Below are 22,406 nucleotides of genomic sequence, written 5' to 3' on the forward strand. Positions count from 1 at the left end.
CCACACATTCATACACCAGCGATGCCAACACTTAATGAAGAGTGGTTAAATGAAAGTTAGATTTTCTGGTCTTGTGGAGCATTATCAGCTCATTTGTTTATCTTTCTAAGTCTGCAGTTTAACTAATGGAGCAATTTGATGCTAACAGCAAAGTAAAAAGCAACAACTATTAGAGTTTCAGCTTCAAAAAGTGACATAAATTTACCCTTCAGATCTGAGGGGCTCATTATCATTCAATGTCATTGTGTTTTTAATCAAAAGTTTTGTTTTTTTTATTATATAATGACACCAGACACCCAAATCTGTGCTTTTTTTATGTGTACCATTTAAAGTGGATTCATCTTTCATTTAACTTATTTTAAAGTGAGTTTTAAAGTGTCTGCCATTAATTACAAAAATGTTTCACTTTTAAAAGTTTAACATTACAGATGTGTAGTTAAGGATCTTTTTAAAGACCTGCTATGAAGGGGACTATAGTTTTGGTTAATCACTGACGTGTCTCACATGACTTGGCAGGGAAAGATGGTAATGTATTGATCTTGACAGCTGCATATATGTATTCTGGCTCCTCATCTAACTTATTTTCTGCACCACACATCTTTGTTGGTCCCCACCTCCACCAGACACATTAATTCTCAGTTAAATAAAAAATGCTGCTATGGACTTTGTCCACTTTCTTCAGGGTGCAAGAGACCAAGAAGACAAAAATGGCAACAATAAAAGCCAATGGATGGTCAAAAGCCTCACAAGCTGTAGTACTTTAAGGGATGCGGACAATGAAGGTGTCCTATGTGAATCAAATTAGACTTTTATTCATCCCACAAGGGGAAATTCTTTTACAGCAGCAAAAAGAAGGAAAAATAACATAAAAAAAGTCCATAGAATATTATATTGAAGCAAAATACAGTGTAAGGGCTGTTTTAAACTACACCAGACTTTTATTTTATCTTGAAGACTCACCATGCAAAATACACTACTCACAAAAAGTCAGGGATATTTAACGGTTGCAGAAAATGTAAAAAAATTCCTGTTACAGTGATATTATAACATGAATATAGTGTATTTCAGTATACTGATGCAATGGCAATTCCTTCTTCTGAAATAATTCATTGAAAGGACAGCTAACAGTGGTGGGTGAACCACGACATGAAATATCAATGTCTCATTAGCTTCTCGTGTGTTAGCTGTCATTTTGCTCTGATGATGTCAAAATGTGAACAGTTTGATGATAATGGCTGTTTAAAATACATAAATAAAATAAAAGTACATTCAGTGGTTGATTCATGATTAATTGGCTGTATATTCTTTCTCCTGCTTAGACTTTTAAATACCACAGTGCCAGACATCTCTGTCATCTTAGCGGCGTGGACAGATTCAGAAGTACAGATGGATCATTTCCTTAAATCTTAAACAATAAAAAAATCTTTAGAACCCTCGGAGGTTTACTTTTCAATCGTGGTTAAGGTAGTATGTAAGCATAGCCAGGACTTTGGAATCATGAGGCCCTGCTCCTTAATATGAATACTGAACTACGCCCAGCTGTGTCCTCTCTGCTGGGCAGGCAGCTCTGACTGGTGCAACATACGTGTGCAACACTACAACAATGCACCTTTTAAATACAGAAGTCTCTACCAACTAAAACTTCACTGATGAACATTATTTTTAAATCACATTGACTTGAAAGTGATTATGGGTTAAAAAAAAAAGGTGAAATTTAGATTTAAATAAACAGCTCTGTTAAACAGTACCCATGACTAGTTGGATTTTCAGTGTTTTAGAAAAAAATACTTCTTGCAGCTTTTTAAGAATTAGATGTGGCATCAGGTAGAGCAGAGAGATTGTGAAGTGGAAGGTACTACTTCAGAGAAACCCCTCACTTAAGATCAAACAGCTTTTTGTTGTGTAGGGGTCTTCAGTGCCTCCGCTTTCCTGCCAAAAGAGAGCATGCAGCTAATTCTGGTGCTCATGCTAATCATGTTTTTGATCGGACATCTGTGATTTAATTTAGAAGCGGAGAGGAGGCTATTTGTGATCTGTTTTCTCTCGAGGGTCCTTTTGATCATTCACATCACAGCCACTGTTGAGATTTTAATACGGATTGTTTTCTTATGATGTTACCATTTCAGGTAATGCTGCTAGAGTCAAGTTATTAACATTATCAATGAATGATCATAGCTACTCAGGTTGCATCTGACCATCAGTAGTATGTAGGAGTAGTATTGTAATAAATGGCTTTTAGTTCATTTAGCTTTGTACAACCCTACATAAACACCAACATTTTGCATAGAAACACCAGTACGCCATCACATTCCTGCCACGGCTGACCACAATTACAGCAAACCGTGACTTTGGACTTTCAGCAAACCCTTCCAGACAAGATTTTATGTTATTTTATCAGGCTAGACCCTAATTACAATGGTTTAGCCAGATACTTCAGGCTCCAACTGTGTACCTTGAGGTAAAGTATTAATTTGCTATTACATATCTAATTTGTAGGTCAGTACATATTATAAAATTAACTGGTATCACTGTAGGTCCAGATGTCCCCATAATGTTGAACACCCACTGTATACCTACTGATTAGTCCTTTTAGATGTGATTTTTTTAAATACATATATTCATTGTGCAGTTATGAATGTTTCCCTGTTAGTCTTTGGTTAAAATCCATTCAGTGTTGGAGGCTTTGATTGGCACGCAGGCCAGCTGGTGTACCTTCCTGTTAAACATTTGACTGCACCCAAACTTCCTGGCAGAGGGACGGAGGTCTGGATCTTCCGAGCGTAAATGAGCAGAGCAGATGTTGGCCAGATGCAGCCGAGGAGGGGAGGGGAGGGCAGTCATGAAAGGTGAAGTGAGGAAAACAGAAAGAAACAAGCACAGATAGCAAAAAATGACTCTAACCACACACTGACAGCTTTGTTCATCTCCTCTCAGGAGCTAAATGTAACACCCCTCATCCTCTTTTGTCTAAAAACACTGGTACACTCCTCCTCTCCTCCCTCCGTCTTCTTTGCTCTTCTGCCCTCCCTCTGCTCTTTCTTTGAAGTGAAGACTGTCTGCAGGAAGCAAGCCGGAATCGATTGCTCCGTGCATTAGGCAAGGAATGTGTGACACCCTCCTCCTCTTCCTTCCTCTTCATCCCTCAAACACATCCCTCATTAATTTTACCCTTCTGTTCCTGTCGGCGCTCTCCATGCACCTCCTAACCACGTCCACCTTACACAAAACACACCACTATCACCAAACTTTGTACCACTTACTGCAGATATAAACGATTGATCATTAATTTCACAAATATATCTGAAGTGATCCTCTTATTAAACCAGCATGTCAGAAGTCCCCTAGTTACATTAACTTTTATTAAAAATGACCTCTCCTGGATTAATAAAGTATTTCTGATTCTGATTCTGATTCTGATTGTACAGAATCCAACCAGCAGGTCATCATCATGATGGTCCGTTGTTACTTTTGGACATTTTCCAGACTAAACTAAACCAACATTAATAAATTAAGGTAACTGTTGCTCAGTTTAAGGCTTTTCCAGCTTTTATCTACAGAAAAACATCATTTTTAATGTGTTTTCTAGTAAAAGATGTTGGAAAGGATGTATCTGTCATTTAACTGATCATATCAAAAGATAATATCAAAATTAATTATAGTTAAATTAGCATAAATTTTCATGATAACTATGAGACATTTTCAATCAATTTTAAATCCACAAAACCAGCTGTATATCTCTCAAGAACTCCAGTCCAGTAGTTGGCAGTAATGCACCTCTAAGCTGGTTGCTAAATGCTAAGAAATGCTAAAAGGGGAGAAAAAAAATAAATACAATAACCTGCCAGGAGACTGAGAAAGGAAAATGGTCAGAATCGTAGGACAGAATGAGTACAGCAGAAGAAAGCCAGAAGTGTGGAGGTGATGCTGAAAGTAAACTTGTTATTTTCCCAAACTGTCAAAGAAGATGGCCGAAAAGCCTCCAGTCCTTCAGTAATATAACCGTGGTTTGGATTCAGTAAAAATGATGGAGAACAGCATCATTAAATCATCATATGAAAAGCATTCATAACAAAGCAGAGAGATTACACTAATGTAAATTTTCTGTTTACCTTGAGGACTTGACCTTTTGTTTCTTGAGATAACCACCCACTGTAGCTAGTTATCGCAACATAACATAACAATCAAGGTGAACTTGAAAGTAAGTGATAATCCCTAATTTAATTAATCTGTCTCAGTGATTTAAAACCATATAATTTAAGGTTAAATAAAGAAATAAAACCCTGGGTAAAAGTTAAGATCCAAGAGATATAATGATAATTTCCTGTGCTTTGCTTCATGGCTGTCACTCTCCCTTCCTTGGCGTGTAAGAAACCTTGTAAACTTGTCTTTAGATAGCAGGGTAGTCAGTCAGTCACAACTCCAGAGTACAGTCTGTAATCCGCCAGCGTGAAACATCCGCCTACGTCAGTCTGCCAAGTTGAAACATGCTCAAGGTCTGTTCCACTGATGGAACAGTGAGATGTTGGTCAACCCTGTTCAGCCTTATCCATTACCAGGGAGCATAAGCTCTCTCACACACACTGTGATTTATGATTTATGTTGGTTTTACACATGGCACTGAAGCAGGATAGATCCTTAGGCCTCAGTTTATGTTTTTTATTATTATTATTAGCATGGAATATTGAATCTTGGACTCAATCTGCTGCTGAATTATTCATTTACATTTGAACTATGATTTCAGTAAAGATCAAATGTCTACCATCCCATTAATGACAGGTCCAGACTAGAACATAGTTTCTAAGAGAACAGTCCCTGATTTGTTTACAGATATGTTGTGAATGTTGGGTGTCTTGTTGCTTCCATGGAGTGCTGGGCGTTATGACCAAAATTATATTTTGCATTTTTTTTATTATTTTTTTATATAAAGTTTCATGGGATTTAACTGGATTAGTTGAAGAATTACTGCAGTAAAATAACAAGATTAGCCCGTTCCATAGTCATGAGCATTATGCCAAATAGGACCAAAAATTTGTCAACATTGTACTGTGGACAAATTGTCTTTTTGCTGAATGCAACATATTTACAGCAATATATTGAATGTTCAGTCTAATAAACTGAGCTTCTTAGCTGAGCTATGTCTCTTAAATGGACTGCGATGGTGTTTGTGACCTCAATACAACACATGCTTTTTTGTCGTAGACAGTAAATGATACCAAACATCTCGGCGGTTCACCAACATTAGCATTATTTTAGCAGCTGATAACTAAAAGGCTAGGCTAGGCTACTGTTGGAAAGTAAAGGGAAAGGGAATATCTTACCATTCTGAAACTTTCGCTTGCATCCATATGACTATAATATAACACTCAACACATGTACATCTGAATTACCCTCATGTTAGAAGTTGCTATTACATAATGTAGCAGAAGTCTCGTTCACAAAGGTCCAAAGCAGAATGGGAGCATTAGGATAAACTTACATCTGATTCACCTCTGAACCGGCATGGTAGGTAGTAACAGCAGTGGATGGGCTTTTATACAGCATGTTGGCATCGCAGCACGAGGGTGTAATGTTATAATACATTACTGTATACACCTGCATACTGTGGCATTTGAAAGAGTAAAAAATCTGTACTGACACACTATAGCACAACTTGTCTAAATAATTTTAAAATTGTAAGGTTATTGACCGTAACGTGTGCTGTTTATTGTTAACTGGGGAGCTGGTGTGGAGGATATATCAGATGCTGACTTTATACTTAATACTATAAGCAAACACCCCCAAGTTACCATCACACCTCCTCTGATTCTGTAATGGTGTAATGATTTGTGAAAGGACACACCAGAGCGGGATTAGGTTGGTTAGTTTGGTTAATTTGTAAATGGGCAAAGGCAACTTAAAGAGGGTCTTATCGTTGTGGACATATGGTGGAAGTGATGTGTGAAGAGGTCTGAAGTCATGCTGTACAGTTTGTGGAGACAGTGTCAGGCCAATGTGGACTACTGTTGGGTGGGGATGTGGGCACGGCCAGATTAGGATACTTATAGTTTTCCCTTTTTATTTATAGATTTTCTTTTATAGCATAATCTTCTAAATCTACATTTTGAAGACATTTAGATGAGTTTCTATTTTTTTTAAGAGTCCAATATCCTCAATTAAACATCAGTGTCTTAATGGGGTTTTCAATCTTTTGTGGGATTCAATCAATTTAATTGGAAAGGTTTCATGGAAGAGCTGTGTGGAGCACCTGTGTTAAAGAAAATACTCACAAGCTTCTCTCGTTGCCATCTCTAGCTCTTAAACAGTTGGACACGCTTGACGCCCACACAGGCCACAGCCAGCAATCATCACTCCAACGACTTCCTGGCGCATCCTGACGCCACTTTGAGAGTGGAGGGATGGACAGGAGGTGAAATTGCTAGTTGGGCAGGTTCAGCTACTGGAAACCAAACTGGGGTCCACAGTGCAGGAAAAGGAAGGAGAGAGGAAGAGGAGGAGGAGACGGTGCAGACCCACCCACTGGAAGTTCTCTCTGGTCATCCGTCGAGTCTGGACTCTACACTGCAGCACATCGTTCAACAGCTGGATATTCTCACGCAGGTCAGTTGTCTGTAAATGGTGGAATTAAAAAAAAAAAAATCATAATACATTATACCTCAATTACTGCTCAGTCACAAAAAACACAAAAGAAGAAGAGGAACAGGAAGGGAACAAAAAAGTAGAAGAAGAATGAAGACGAGCACAATAACTGTAAACTGTTGTGCACAAGCTTTTGAGGAAAGACTATATGTGAGTGTTTAGGGCGTGTTGGGCAGTTGGAAACAACTTTATAGCGAAGCATTACTGCCGCCAGCCGGGGTCAAAACGCAGACTTGAACTCCGAACTCAGCACTGCCCACTTGTGGATGAACTTGACTTACTACCGATGGAAACATAAAAGACGCATGTAAGTATGAGGGCAGCGACGTATGACGAAACTTTCCGTCTTTTGCGAAGCCGTCTGCGTCGACCATAAATGGGCCTTAAGAGTTCCAGACTGCAAACACTCTAATTTTGTGACCAATTTTTGAGAAAGCAAAGTACACCAGTAAAAGATAGATGGATTTTTATGGCACTTAGTCTTGTTGAATACTCAGGCATTGTGCTTTTTTTTCTCTCTCTCTTTCTTTTTTTAAACCATCATCACACATTCATCCACAGATAAAACCTTCCAATTGGCAAACCTCCTCTCCTACTGAGCTAGCTGCCTGCCAGTCCAACCTGGAGATATTTGCTGAGAGTTTTTAGTTTTTTCATCCTTATGTATCAAGAATCTGTATGTGTGCATGTTTTGCTTTATTGAGAGACTGGAGACCTCTGTTAAAACAAAAACATGGTTGTCATTTACCCTGTTCAATAATGTCAACCAAATAACTTCATAACATGCAACTTACATTAATTATATTTCTATCATTTTGTCATTGTTTTATCTGATGATCCTATTTCTAAAACAAGTTTAAAGTTAGTTGGAGTCCAGTTTATTATAGATATTTTATACCTCTTCTTGATTAGTCTTTTCATTCCTCTGCAGTATCTTCCTTGACATCAGCATCAAGTTTGAAATTCTTGTATCCTGCCAAACCCAAAGAACATAGAGCAGCGGCTCTGTTTTTATAACTCTTTGCTAATTTATACATTTCAACAACACCTCATTCGTGATTTGAAAGATCTTGGTAAAACTGTAGGGAAGCCACAAAAACTGTGAGGATAATCCATAAGGAGCTGCTGCACTTCACTTGCAGTCAATCAGTTGCTTTAATTAATGGCTTTAGTTCACTGACTACCACTCTGTGAACTAACCACATCCTTCATCACTGAAAGATGTGCACAGTTTTGCAAGCAGATTTTGGATGTCAAATTGCTCATATGAGTGCATTCTGTTCATGATTGATCAAATATATAAGTACATGTTCAACATTAATTCATGTAGAAAAGCCATAAAGGCATAAATTTTATCATGATGCAGAAAATAAAATGTTAAGAGCTCAAAATTTCATATGTAGGACCGAGATGCTCCATTCAGTGTTCTCAGCAATGGTTAAAAGAAAAATGGACACCCTTGTCTTTCCTTTAGGTTGTTTGAATTTGACGGCATTTTTATGAGCTCAGTCTTCATTTCCACTTAACCCCCGGAGACTATTCAAAGTTTGAGGAAAATCAAGTTTGAATGACACCCTATTGATCTCATAGTCAGATACAGAGCAGATTACAGAGAAAGAACACAAAACACTCTTTCTTGCTAATTAAGTACTTTCTCAGCTATTTACCAATTCTCATTCAATATGCAAAAGAGATGAATAAATGTACTTCCATCATAAACTTAGGTTCATTTTCAGCATTTTTCTCATTTACAGTATGCCTTTATCTCAAACAAATTCCGAGCTACAGCCTTTTAAAGTCTTGATATCAAAAATGAACATTTTCTCTAAAACACACACACACACACACATAATACACCAATAATACATTTACATCATCAAGGCCAAACTTTTTGAAAAAAAAGGAAAGAGTTCTAAAGTTTCTTCTGTGCGTAGCTGTTGTTATTTTTCCAGAACGGGGACAGGATTGATTCCAGGTCTCTCAGACTGCTCGTCGCTCCTCTGATTTCTGCCTCTGTAATTATTCTCTGACTGCTGTGTAATTATTTTGCCCTCCCACCCACACAACTGCTTTCAGACTGTTTCTGTGCTGGAGGAGCGTCTCACCCTGACGGAGGACAAGATGAAGGAGTGTCTCCTGCACCAATCTCAGATTCTCAAGGACGTGCGAGCATCAGGAGAGAGGCGTGAGGCAGAGAGCGACAGCACGGATTGATCACCTGAGGATGACCTCATCCTCAAATGTTTCAAATTGCTTTAATACAACTATTGTGTGTGTGTACACATATTGGTATGTGTGTGTGATTTTTTTTTTTTTTTAAAGTGAGCACCATAGTGGTCCTTCTCAGAGGGGTCAATGAGTTAATCAGGATTTGGGTGGCAGGCAAAGTGAGTTATTGTGTGCTTGTGTGTGTGTATGGACAGCATGTTTTCTGTACCCTTTTCCTCACCTCTGGACACCCAGCTGCACAACCAAGCAGACATTCCAGTTATATCTCTCTTTGTGTGTGTGTGTGTGTGTGTGTGTGTGTGTGTGTGTGTGTGTGTGTGTGTGTGTGTGTGTGTGTGTGTGTGTGTGTGTGTGTGTGGTGATATGGATGGTAGAGCCCATGTGAACAGCTGCTGCTATAAAACCAGGAAGAGCTTATCTGCTGTATGAGTTCTTTGTATGAGCTCTGGGTGTTTACACGTGTATACTTGTAAATCAGCAGGTGTTTCAGCAAAATGCTGCTTCAGCAATAATTTTCTATCAAAAATATGTTTGCATCTTTGTAAATTGCTATGTAATAGTAAAACCAATGTGCATATATTGACTGAACTGCACCACCTCAGAGTTTTGTATGTTTTTCTGCAAGAATGAGTCTGAAAAGTAATAAATTTTCACTTTATGCTCATTGCACACGATAAGCTATTTCAATTGTAACACAAGCTAGCTACAGAGTATGTTATTAACTAGTCATCTGCTGTTTTTATTGTGGACATTGAAGCTCATTACCATACTGCTACTTTACGTAGGCCTCGTTTATGTGGCAAAGCTCCTTGTGTGATTTGTTTATAGTCTGCAACTGTAGTGTTCTGGCTTGCTCTCACCCAGTTTAAAGACTAAACCTCATTATGTTTTCCAGCACTTGAGATGTGGTAAGCAATGTGGCCAAAGCGGGAGGAAGCTGTAAAAAAGAAAAAGAAGCCACACAAAGTGAGCGCTCTCCTCTGGCTGCTGTTTGCCCTCCCTACCACATCCTTCATTTCCTCTCTGGCTTTGCTGGTTTTTCTCCTCCTGCTCCTCTTTCCTGGTTACATAAAAGGGGTTCAGCCTGTTAGAAAAAAAGGTCCTGAGTGCACCTCATTCAAAATGCAGAGAGAAAACCTGTTACACCACATGTGTAGACCAGCAGCGGCACAACTGTAGTAGTCCATAAAGGTTTGTAAAAATTTATAGACTTTTTCCACGTTGTTCTACATAAATTACATTTTCACAAAAGTATTTAAAGTGGACACAGAACACAGCGAGACAAATTTAGAATATTAAACTTCATTTATTGATACACTTGTATAAACTTTGGATTCTTCGCTTCTTTAAATGAAGCAGAGCTTCTGCAACTTCCTGATTACCATTAACTAAAAACCCCCAACTTTACTTTAACCTTGACATTAACTGCTAATCCTAGAGATTCACAAGACAAAGCCAATACTGTGTGTATTTCCTAGCATGCATAACCCCCCCAATCTGTCAATCCAATTATTTCAGAGTCCAGCATCCATCCATTTTTTGTACCAGCTTATTGCAATTCATGGTCACAGGGAGCTGGAGCCCATCCCAGGTGAGAGGCAGGGTGTACCCTGGACAGGTCACCAGTCCATTGCAAGGCCAACATAGAGGCAAACCACCACCCATGCTAACACTCACTCCTCGGGAGAATTTAGCGTGACCAATTAACCTAACATACATGTCTTTGGACGGTGGAAGGAAGCTGGAAGTAGTAGGAGAAAACTCACATACACATGGAGGGCATGCAAGCTCCACACAGAAGGGCCTAGCTCAAACCAGGAGTCCCAGCATTCTAGCAGTCCATATATCCGTTCCCTCAGCAACGTTCATACCTCCTGGTGTGGGGTACCAAAGTGGTTCCATGCCAGATAAGTTGTTTGGTGTCGCTTATGTCTTTTAGCTCCATCTTTGGTTTTTCTGCCATTTAAATGACCTCATAAAACATATTTTGTCCAGATGCCAAAAGCACCTTTACGGACTTCTGTCATTCGGAAGGGGGGTTGAATCTCTCTAAAGATAAGCCAGGTTGCCTTTTGATGGAAACTCATTCCATCCACCCGTCCATCTGCGGTCGGGTCGTGTCCTGCGTCTTCCCCAGGGTTTCCTCCCTGTGGGACATGTCACGAACACCTCACCAGGGAGGCGTCCAGGAGGCATCCTGACCAGATGCCTGAGCCACCTCATCTGGCTCCTCTCAATGCGGATAAGCAGCAACTCTACTCTGAGCCCCTCCCGGATCACCGAGCTTCTTACGCTATCTCTAAAGGAGAGCCCGGCCACAATGTGGAGAGAACTCATATCAGCCACTTCTAACCAAGATCGTCATAACCAAGTGGCTGGTATAGTGTACAGGAACACCTGTACCATCATACAGACTGGAAGCCCCGAGGTCAAGATGGGAAACACCTCCGAAAGTGGTAGAGAATAACCGAGCTAAGATCCTGTGGGACTTCCAGATCCAGACCGACAAAATGGTAATGGCAAACCAGCCGGACATTGTGGTGATGGACAAACAGCAAAGGAAATCCGTTGTGGTTGACATCGCAATACCAAGCGATTGCAACATCAGGAAAAAGGAGCATGAAAAACTGGAGAAATACCAAGAACTGAAAGAAGAACTTTAGAAGGCCTGGAAAGTGAAGACAACAGTGGTGCCCGTGGTCATCGGAGCACTCAGGGCAGTAACCCCCAAACTGGAAGAGTGGCTACAGCAGATCCCAGGACAAACCTCAGACATCTCTGTCCAGAAGAATGCAGTCCTAGGAACAGTCAAGATACTGCACAGAATCCTCAAGCCCCCAGGCCTCTGGTAGAGGACCCGAGCTTGGATGGATTAGAGACCGCCCACGGAGGGCGAGGGGACGATTTTTATATATATATATATATATGAAGTTGTATATAGACAAAAAGTACAAAAAGTAGTATATAAAAAGAAAATATATATATACTCTTATAATAATCTATTTCGCTTTTACATTCCGAATTGAGTCAAACTCTTTTCTTGAACAAAAAGTGACTCCTTAGAGAAGCGAGAACTTGCCAAGGTGACATCACTTTGCAGAAATTTCACCCGAAGGCCCTCAAGCTCTCATTACTGTCTTTGTGAATGAGTGCAAATACAAGAAAACACACAAACTAAGCTGCAAAACTTTTAGTGTTTAAAAACAGGAGAGCCACATGCAGGCAGTTAATGACCAATTTCCACCTTCACTTCCACTCCGATCTCATTAAATGCTCACAGACCTTGTTGCAGAGGGAACACAACTGCTGAATGTGTGTGTGTGTGTCTTTAGTGCATTGCGAACATGATCCCATAACATGTTAATAGCTTCCTAGAAGAGGGGCTCCCTGTTGACATTGAGGAAGGAACTCTTACAGCCTTCTCACCAAACAAATGCAGTTTACTGCTGAGCTGTATGTGTGTTTTTGTGTGTCTGTTTGTCCTTGAGTTTATGAGATGTGGACGTATTTATGGAAGCAATGTTCTAGCGTCTGTTGGCATCACACTAATACTACGACTTGATATCACTTGTTTGCAGAAATTTGCTGCAGATGCAATGGGTTTATATATATATATATATATATATATATATATGTATATGTGTGTGTGTGTGTGTGTGTGTATACCAGCTACTTTAATGATTTACTGACAGGAGTAATGGAAGAGTAATCCATCTAGCGTGAAATTGTTCTCATTTATTGTGCATTCATTCGATCTGATTCACACAAAGTTCCAAATGATTCTGCAAAGGAAATTTGTGAAATACTGTACTTCGGTGCTTTTTAAAAGCAATGAAAACAATGGCCATTTCACAAGTTTTTTGTGAAATGCCCAAGCACGATCATTGTGGTGTTAAGATTTGTTTTTGATGCATCATATTAAGAGTGCAGCGATTGATGAGCAGTAGGCAGGTATTTAAAGCTGCTGGTGTCTCTGGAATCTTAATGTCTCCATGCAGGATACTCCAGAAGCTGCAGTTGTGCATTCAGCTGTATCCAGGCCACCCTTAACCAATGCTCACAAAGAGAAACCTTTTCAGTGGGCTCAGAAATACTTGATGACTCATTTTCAAACTGTTTTATTCACCAATGAACGCTTTGCTACACTGGATGATCGAGATAGACGGAGCTCTGGATGGTTGGTGGATGGCCACCATCAGTGGTGAAGCTAGACTTTTATACACGGGTGGCCAGAAGGTGGGTTAGACTCAAGGAGGGCATATACTAAAAAAAGAAAATAGTTGTGTTCAACACACACACTGCTGTAAAAACTGGTCACATTAGAGAGACATGAGATGATATTTGCAGCAAGTTGACCATCCCTCTAGCTCTATCCCTGGCCACCATGCCCAACAAAGCTGCATTATCAGCAAGGTGGCAGTGGAGTGATGTTTTGGACTAGAATAATAAGGAGTGAGATGGTGGCCTTTTAGGGGGTATCAAAATGACCTATGCAAAATATGTGCAATCTCTTGAAAGAATCATGCCTTTAAAAAACAATGCACCACCCCATGCTACAAGAAAAGCCACTGATTCTTCAGCTGCTATGTATAGTAAGGGGAGAAAAACTCCCTTGACCTCAACCCTATTGAGAACCTATGGAGCATTTTTAAAGGTAAGATCTATAGCGGTATACCTCCACACAGTAACTTTAGGAGGTGATTTTGGTCTCACTGTGATGCAGGCAGAAACTATCCATGGACGTAAAAGTTCATTGGATGAGAGAGTTGTTAAGGTGATGTTAGAGAAAGCCTCCGGTGTTAATATAGAATTTTTGTGTGGAAAACTTTTCTTTTGAAAAAAAAAAAAAAAAAATCTACATAATGCAACATATAAAAAGTAAAAAGATATAAATATAAAAAGGAAATTGCTGTTTCTATCACTGGTAGATTTTTGTAATAACATCCAGATAATTATATAACAATATCCTTTTAACAATTAAAAATGTCTTTGCTGCAAATTGCAATAATTATTTTGGAGAAATGGAGGGACGAGCTTATGCATTATTACTTTTTAACAAATGGAACAATTTGAAGAGCTGCCATCTAGTTTAGAAATGAATAAAGTCCAATAAGTGGAAATGGAAGACGAAGAAAGAAAATGAACTGTCTTAAATATTTATTCAAAGCATAAATCTGTGTGGTAAAAAATCTGTCATTAATTTGCCTTAAAAGTAAAAAAAATGTCAATTATGAAAAATGGTACATCCGGAGCCTCATGTACAAATGCTGTGTACGCATCAGAAAGTTCCATAGGCCATGTTCCAACCACACATCGGGACGCACAAAGAGCAGCTGCGTAGATCTGTGTGCACCACCATGCAAATTATTAACCAGCCGTAAGAATGTGTGTACCCCACGCAAACACTTGTCATTTGAAAGTGACAGACTGCAAAGTATTGATCTGTTAAACTTTCCCCGCTGTTCAAGATATCAGACAAGTAACCTGCCTTTCAATAGCTGGTGATTCTTGAGAAGTTTTTTTTTAGTTTGGGTTTTATAGGAAACTGTCATTGGGCCTCATTCACCGGTATCTTCTTACAAACCTTTTTATTTTATTTTTATTTTTATTTTTTTGGTTTGTTTTGTGTTTTTACAAAAAACCTTTTGTCAGATTCATGAACATGTTTGTAGACCACAGAATTGTTTGTATCTTTACTCTTAAACTGGTGAATACAAATCTCCCGTAAGTTTAAAGGGCAGACCAGCCAGTCTTACTTTACACAGGTAAACGCCCCAAAAATGCCCAGAAAAGGTCCTGATTTTCGGGTCATGTGCAAACACAACAGACATGAGCGGACAAAAGATAAACAGATGAGGAGAAATATGGTAATAACAAAAAGATGACTAAAAAAAAAATAATAAAGATGTGAAATTAAGTGTTCACTTGCTCATAAATAACCACATGGTGAGCTACAAATAATCTACAAACAGCTTTAGATACGAACGGATCTTTAATTACTCCTGAACTTGGACAGCAGCCTGCAGTCTGGTCCCATGATGCACATTCTCGTGGTGCCGCTAAAGGGGAAAGTGATAGACTGTATAAAAGTTCATTATATAGCAAATTTCCACCTGCTGTGGCATCATTTAAAGATGGGGTTCGCCATCTTAATGCATCCTCCAGGTGAGTCTGATAGGTGTTATTAATCAGGAAATAACCTTGAATACTTAAAATAAAACGACACTCTAGTAGTAAATTTTAATAATTAAAGACCACATTCAGCAGGTTTATCTGGAAGTCTTGGGTGACTTGGACATTTATGAAGTGATTTTCTTGCAGGCTTCTGCACTGATGGTTTTAGGAAGACCAGAATTAGATCCGTCTTGACTGCTACTTGCTTTTGAATGATTGAAATAGATGAAAAATTGTTTAAAGTCCTCTTGAGGAGAAGTAACAAAAAGCTCTGCACTTCACCAAAAGTTATTCAAAAATCTGACAAAAACGTTACTGTAGTTTTATATTTTGTAATTTTTATTTACAGAACGGGTGAAAACGACACAAATGCTGATTTTGTTTGACCATGTCGCCTTTCCGATGTTCGTAAGAGTTCTGCTGAGTGTTCGTAGGATTTGTTTTTAGCTAAGAATAAATCTAAAATGTGAAGATTTTGGTTAATGCCACAATTTTTGTAAAATGTCCGTAAGTAAGATTTAAGAACAAGTTTGTTCGTAAGAATGGTTGGTGAATGAAGCCCGTTGTTCCTATGGGCTGTTTCAATGCCTTCTCCAGCTAAACAATTGAAAAATTCAGGCTTCTTACTCTTTTTATACACATAAGCCACACACTCCCTATACACTCACCTGCCATTTAATCAGTCATCTCTGTTCAGTTGCTTGTTAACACAATATCTAATCAATGAATCACATCAACTCAATACATTTAGTCATGTAGACACAATCAAGATAACTTGCTGAAGTTCAGTCTGAGCTTCAGAATGGGGAAGAAAGGAGATTTAAGTGATTTTTGAACATGGCATGGTTGATGGCCTTAAACCTCCATGGTCTGTATTTCAGAAACTGCTGATCTATTGGGATTTACATACACAAACATCTCTAAGGTTTACAGAGAATGGTCTGAAAGAGAGAAAATATCCATTGAGCAGCAGTTATCTGGACCAAAATGTCTTGTTGATATCAGAGGTCAGATGAAAATGGGAAGACTGGTTAGAGATAATAGACAGATAACAGGAAGTCAAATAAGCACTGATTCAACTAAGGTATGCAGAATACCATCTCTAAACACACAACATGTCCAGCCTTGAAGCAGATGGGCAGAAAACCCCACCAGGTGCCACTGCTGTCAGCTAAGAACAGGAAGCTGAGGCTATAATTCACACAGACTCACCAAGACTGGACAATAGAGGATGGAAAAATGTTTTGTACAGTTGGACAGTTTTGTCTGTACATGTTCATTTTATAATTTAGAAGGAATAAATTTCCTGCATCATCTTGTGCCTCTGGCATGTCTTGCCCTCTGACACAGAGTTGATCTGTCAACTGCTGTAATTCCTCTGCCTTCCTGGCACTGGTAATGCACATGCTGTCCCACCAGATAAAACCTTTCTACATTTTGCAACGTGGCCTATCAGGATCTCAGTCTTGCGTTCTGAAACAATTAGCTTCTACCCTCTTTTCCCCACCTGAACCATCATGGAAATGACACTGATGAATATTTATCAGGGGTGTTCCCTTGAGCTTTTATATCCACCATATGGGCGAGGCATGGCGTTCCCTCACATGTGCCAACTTTAGAATTGATTTTGATTTATAAATGGAAAGGGTCATGAGATGTGTGCTTTGATAAATCCAGAAGTTTTCATGTACCGCTTTTCCTTTTTTCCCTACCTACCTACATACGTCACTTGTAGTCATCTTTGCTATGCACATTTTTATCTCACTCCTACAGAGCAGCTTTGGGATGCGGTGGAACGGGAGATTCTCATCATGGATGCAGCCGACAAACCTGCAGCAACTGTGTGATGCTGTCATGTCAATATGGGGCAAAATCTCTGAGGAATGTTCCCAAGACCTTGTAGAATCTATGCCACCAAGAATTAAGACAGTTCTGAAGGAAAAGGGGGTCTAGCCCAGTACTGGCAAGGTGACCAGTGAGTGTATACCAGGGATCACCAACTCTGGTCCTCAAGGGCCAGTATTCTGCAGGTATTGGATCTGCCCCTGCAGCAGCACACCTGATTCAAATGATGGGTTATTAACAGGCTTGTGCAGAACTTTACAAGCTGTTAGAGATCCATTTTATTTAAATCGGGCATTACAGTAGGACAACATTAAATTCCTGCAGGACACCGGCCCTCTAGGACCGGAGTTGGTGAACCCTGGTGTATATCATCATTTCATCCCACATGGCAAAGTTCTTGTATCATAGCTGGGGCAAGGCAGAGTAAACATTATCTTTAGCTCCCAGCTGAAATCAGAACTCCTCTCTCCGCCTCATTTTCCTGCTTCTCTCTTTTCTGCTGCTTCTCACCATCTATGAAAAACGGCAGGATTATATTTTGGGAAATTCCCCCCTTAAACCCCCAGAGGGGCTGAGGCGATAAATGCAGGCCAGGGACAAGGGAAGAGAGAGATGAGAAGGAAGGCAGTGGAGGAGTGGAGGCCCCTGTACTCAGGACTGTTCTGAGTTACAAAGTCTCACTCTGGACTTTGGATTTAACTTTAACAATAGCTCATGTAATTCAGTTTATGTGCACACCTCAGACATGAAGGGATGCACCTGTTCAGACAGGTGCAGGTAAACACTGAACCCTACCTGCTGTTCAGTGCCTCCTCTGTTTGCTTTATGTCCACTGCAGGAAGAAGCCTTCCTGTTTACCCAAAGGCTTGAACACCCTGCTTCTGTTTTCACACTCATAAAATAATAATAAATAAATAACGTGGAAAAAAAATGTTTTCATTCTTGCATAATGAGCTGTCAGTTGTAATGCAAAAATGATTTTACATTGTGCATTAAAAACTGAAAAAAAAACATTTTCTAATGAGAAAAAACTTCGACCTCTTAGCCTACCTAATGCTGTGTTTCAACTTGAAAGGTATAACTCATCATTCTTGTCTAAACTGAAGCATGAGACACAAAAACATGGTTGTTCACACACCTGGATGGTGATAGATTTGGTGTTTCCTGTTTTGGATCTCTATCAGTATGACAATAATTTGTTTAAAGCCGGTTGTCATGTGCAGTTTGGGGTTTTCCATGAAAAGCTGCTGATATCTGGTTCAGAGAAGTAAGTGGATTAGAAATCCTTTACGATAACAAAGTCAGGACAGGAATGCTGGTGAAAATGGAGGCTTATGTTTATCTGTGAAGTTGCTTTTTAGTGCCTTTTTAATGTTTTCATTTACATTAGTGGGTCTAACTTCTTTTTTTTGTTGTTGTTGTTGTTGTTTGTTTATTGGTGGTGAAATTCACTCCTAAACCGTTGCATGCAGCCTTTTGAGCTTGTGATTTAATGTCTGCCAGAAGTGCAAGTCTGGAAATTTATGTATTAAGTGATGTTTGTAGTGATATTTCTAGAGACCTTAAGGTTAAAGCAAATATATATTTTATCTGCTTTCATGTGCCGTGTGCTCACACTTCTTTTCTGTAGAAGGGAAACTGATTCATAAAAACAGTGTGTTTATTGTGCACATACGACACAAAAGCCAAATCCATCTCCAATCTTTACAAAAAATTAAATGGAAGTCCATTTTTCTCTTCCTGTGTTTGGGTTGATCACAGCTTCCAGGATTATTTTGAGACAATGGAACGTGGAAAGAGGATGGGGCATTGGATTTGTCTGCCATTATTACTACACCTAAATATGCTATTTGATTTTTAGATGATACACAGATATGTCTTCTGATTAAAAGCAACAAACATACTTCCATGAAAGCTCTTATAACTGTTTTAAAGTAACAGTCACGGATGAAGTTAAATTTCCTCCATTAAAAAGCAAAAAATAGCTTACAGAGGTCCCTGGGAGATTTTTTTTCATTTTTGGACTCATGATAGACTTTAATTAGCAAAATTGCATAACAGAAAATCTAAACACGGACATTTAATAATCCAAAATATTTTATTCAGGGATGGACATTAAGGTCTTCTTGTCTATACTAAATATAAGATCCTTTGAATTTCTGTTATGCAATAAGTTGAAGACATCTATTGGCATATTTGTTTTATGTCAATATTTTCTGATAAACTCCAACATTGTTTAAATTAATCTTTTCAGCGAACTCCTAACTTAGCCTAAAAATTCCTAGCAAGGCGTCTTAGCTTAGGAGTGATTCCAGACCATTCTCAGAGAAGTCTGAAACTCAGAAACTCCTGTCTGAGTGAGGAGGTGCGGTTGACCCTGACACCAAATTTGTGAGGAACCTTGTTGTAATCTTTTATCGTGCATCTAAATGTGATGAACAGATCATTTCAGTAGTCAACCGGCTCTCTAACAGTAAAGAAAGGACAGGATCATATCACAACTTAATTGGTCTCCCCACATCAGCTTCCAGTCCATTACAGGAGCCAAAGCTTAATGACTGCATGCGTTTTTTTTTTTTTTTTTTAATTATTCGGAAAGTGGAGTGAATAATAGAATTATTTAAAGTTTAATTTGTTGTTTACCTTTAAAACCATTGAAATACCACTAACAAATGTGCTTTATCACACCTTTTAATTCAATTAGACATGTAGTGATGCTCCCCCATGTGAATTTCTTTTGTATTAATACACAAAATGAAGACAAAACACAGCCACGTTAGAGGACACACATGTTTTCTGTGTGTCACATGGTCCACAGCAGCAGTACCCTAATGCAGCATAGCATGCTGGGACATCTTTGCAGACTGGTCTCAGCTTAAACACTCGTGGCCTGTTTTTACAGGGCTTAGTGTGTTGAAAGCTTATCTCCGGTGGAAAGGGGGGAGCGGTGGATGGAAATAAAAGAAAAAGTGTGAGTGGAAAGAAAAAAAAAAGAGAGTGTAAGCTCAGGAAAAAAAGCTGACTTCCACACCGGGAAGGTTCAAAGGGACCTCCGCTCTTGCATGATCTGTTTGTTGTCATTTGATCCCTGAGTTGATTTTCTATTTCTCCCTCTTTGAGCCTTCCTGTTCCTCTCTTTCACTCACAGGAAACAGAGACATGCATGTACACAAGGCCTCTGACTACAGGTTCAACCTTTTCCCTTCCTTTGTGTGCAAAAAAATGTTTTCGCCAGCCTTCGTGTGTACAGGAAACTATGAACTGAATTCTAAAGTTTAATTTCCTTGATATATAATAAGTTAATGTGCTATTCAGTGCACTAAGCCACAAAAGGCAGCAACAGAGTGTCTTTAACTGAATCCCAACACTTGCTGGATTTTTGTTTATTTTTCTGTTATCTCACACTTGCACATTTTTGGCTCAAATCTTTACACCCTGTTTGTAAAAGGAAAGGAAAAAAATATTTTTCTGCTTACTGCTCTGTCAGAAAACATGCAAGTTATTTTTACACCTAATAACCTAATCACACCTAATTGATTCAGGACTCAGGATGAATGGGGACTCATTTCAGTTGGGGGTTGCTGCATTCAGCTGGTTTGGGTCTGTAGTTACTCTGCACCAAACTGTTTGAATAATGATTCCCCTCCTCGCCTGAGGCAGTGCTACATTAGTAATTACTGAAGAAGAAGACAACACAAACAATGAAAACTCGTCTGTTGGTTATTGTAAAGCAATTTGTTTCCAACACATAAGTACTAGTCATGGTTAGAATTACAGGGGAGCTAAGGGGAGCTCGGTTCCCCTAAAAGGCAGAGGAGCTCCCCTAAAGACATTCAGCTAAAACTCTAAGGGGGAGCCCTAAAAATAGTCCACTTTCAGGTTCCATTTAATTTTTCCATGAGGTTCCTGATGTATCTTAAAAATAAGGATGCACCAATCCCACATTTTTCAGAGTACAACTACAAATACTGAGTACTGATATGAGTACTAATAAATCTTATTACAGGTCACCGGAATGGAGTTTGGACCAGAATGTCAGATGTGACCACTGAGTGGTTAATTGTGTGATATATCAAATGAGTGATCCTCTGGCCTTCCTTCCTGCATTTGGTTCACTTGAAGCCAACCAAGACCAACATTTTTAGGTGAACCAGAGTTCATTTCTTTGATGTGCATCTGTTTGTTTGCACAGACTTCCGACAATCAAACAAACAAATTAGAGCTCAGTTAAGAAGGGCTGGTGTAAATGATTTCTTAACCATGCTGCTAAGAGCAATGGCTATCTTAACAATCTGACTCCTCTTACATCAGTCATACAAGAGACAGTGAGAACTGATTTAATGCTTAGAGGGTCAGTAGATAAGTCCCTGTCCCAGCCAGAGATCCATAGTGCACCAGTTAGGGAAATCTGTAATAACATATCCAAAACTGAACACGGTTTTATTAGTGTTGAATGTGAAAACAGACCTGGATTTTGTGGACTTTAAACTCCTCTTGGTTCTGTACCAGTTGAAGCAGTAACCTGTCAGAACCAAGCTAAAAAAGGACACTGTCAAATGTCCACAACTGATTGATATGTTTGCCACATCAGGACCTTCATTAGCTGCCATGGATGATGATGATGATGATGATGGTGCACTGCTTTTACATCACTGATATGTTATGTCCTGAGTAAACAGATCCTTTAAACCCAGTAAGTCTAATCCATACGAGTCAGTTAGTGGTGAACATGCTAGCTGTTTACAAAGTCATGATGATAACATGTCAATAAAACAACTTTATTACCACATTAGTTTGTCTCGTTAAATTTATTAAATTAGTTAAAGAAATCAGCAGGAGAACAGCTCGCAAACTGGTTGAGTTCACTGGTTAAAACAATAGATCTTCAATTTATGTTAGGATAAGGGTGGATGAGAGGAACCTCATAGAAACAAAGAGATGAATGAAAGTAAAAATAGGTTTAATGACAACAAAAAATCTGGGAATTGATCAAGTCCAGAAAAAAGCTGTGGCAATGCAGAGTGGCTGGGGTACTTCCAAAACACAGAAATTCAGGTGATGGAATCCAGGAAAGAAAAGGTCATGCAGTCTGGCGTAAGCTGAACTCAGAGGGACAAAAACAGACAAAATCACTTGAAAGTCAAGACAGGGAAAAAAATCAACTGTTAGGTGGCCGTACAATACCGCTGGTAAGCAGAAAAACTGACGCTGAATGAAGAGCAATCCCAGGTTTTTATGCTGGAGCCAAATCAGGAACAGCTGTGTCCAATAATCAGCCAATTACTGTCATTTAGTTCTTTTGTCTTTCAGAACTATATAATCTCCTTGAAGGAGAGAAGATGATTTTTAACCATCATTCATCAACATTAACAGGGAGTCAGCAGCTTTCTGATTTTCTTTGTTAGTTGTGGGCTAATCGTCGGATACTTTTGGGTAGAAATATGTTGGAGGCAGCTTCTATGTAGGTGTTGATAGACAATACACAGAAATAAAACACTTTTTAAGACTGTTTGTTTATATAC

The 22,406-nt window shown here is 39.1% G+C and overlaps 1 protein-coding gene across 1 annotated transcript in view; it reads left to right on the plus strand.

Annotated features, from left to right (window-relative positions):
* The window catches only part of poc1b (POC1 centriolar protein B), a 57,823-nt gene extending 48,634 nt beyond the window's left edge, over nt 1-9,189 (plus strand). Inside the window, exons 11-12 of the mRNA XM_041997899.1 lie at nt 6,292-6,597; nt 8,713-9,189. Of these exons, the coding sequence (XP_041853833.1) occupies nt 6,292-6,597; nt 8,713-8,850 (444 nt within the window). The 3' untranslated portion in view covers nt 8,851-9,189. The remainder of the gene's footprint in view (nt 1-6,291; nt 6,598-8,712) is intronic.
* Nucleotides 9,190-22,406: the final 13,217 nt, after the last annotated feature.

This window comes from Melanotaenia boesemani, chromosome 10 (assembly GCF_017639745.1).
Source record: "Melanotaenia boesemani isolate fMelBoe1 chromosome 10, fMelBoe1.pri, whole genome shotgun sequence".
Classification (NCBI taxonomy): domain Eukaryota; kingdom Metazoa; phylum Chordata; class Actinopteri; order Atheriniformes; family Melanotaeniidae; genus Melanotaenia; species Melanotaenia boesemani.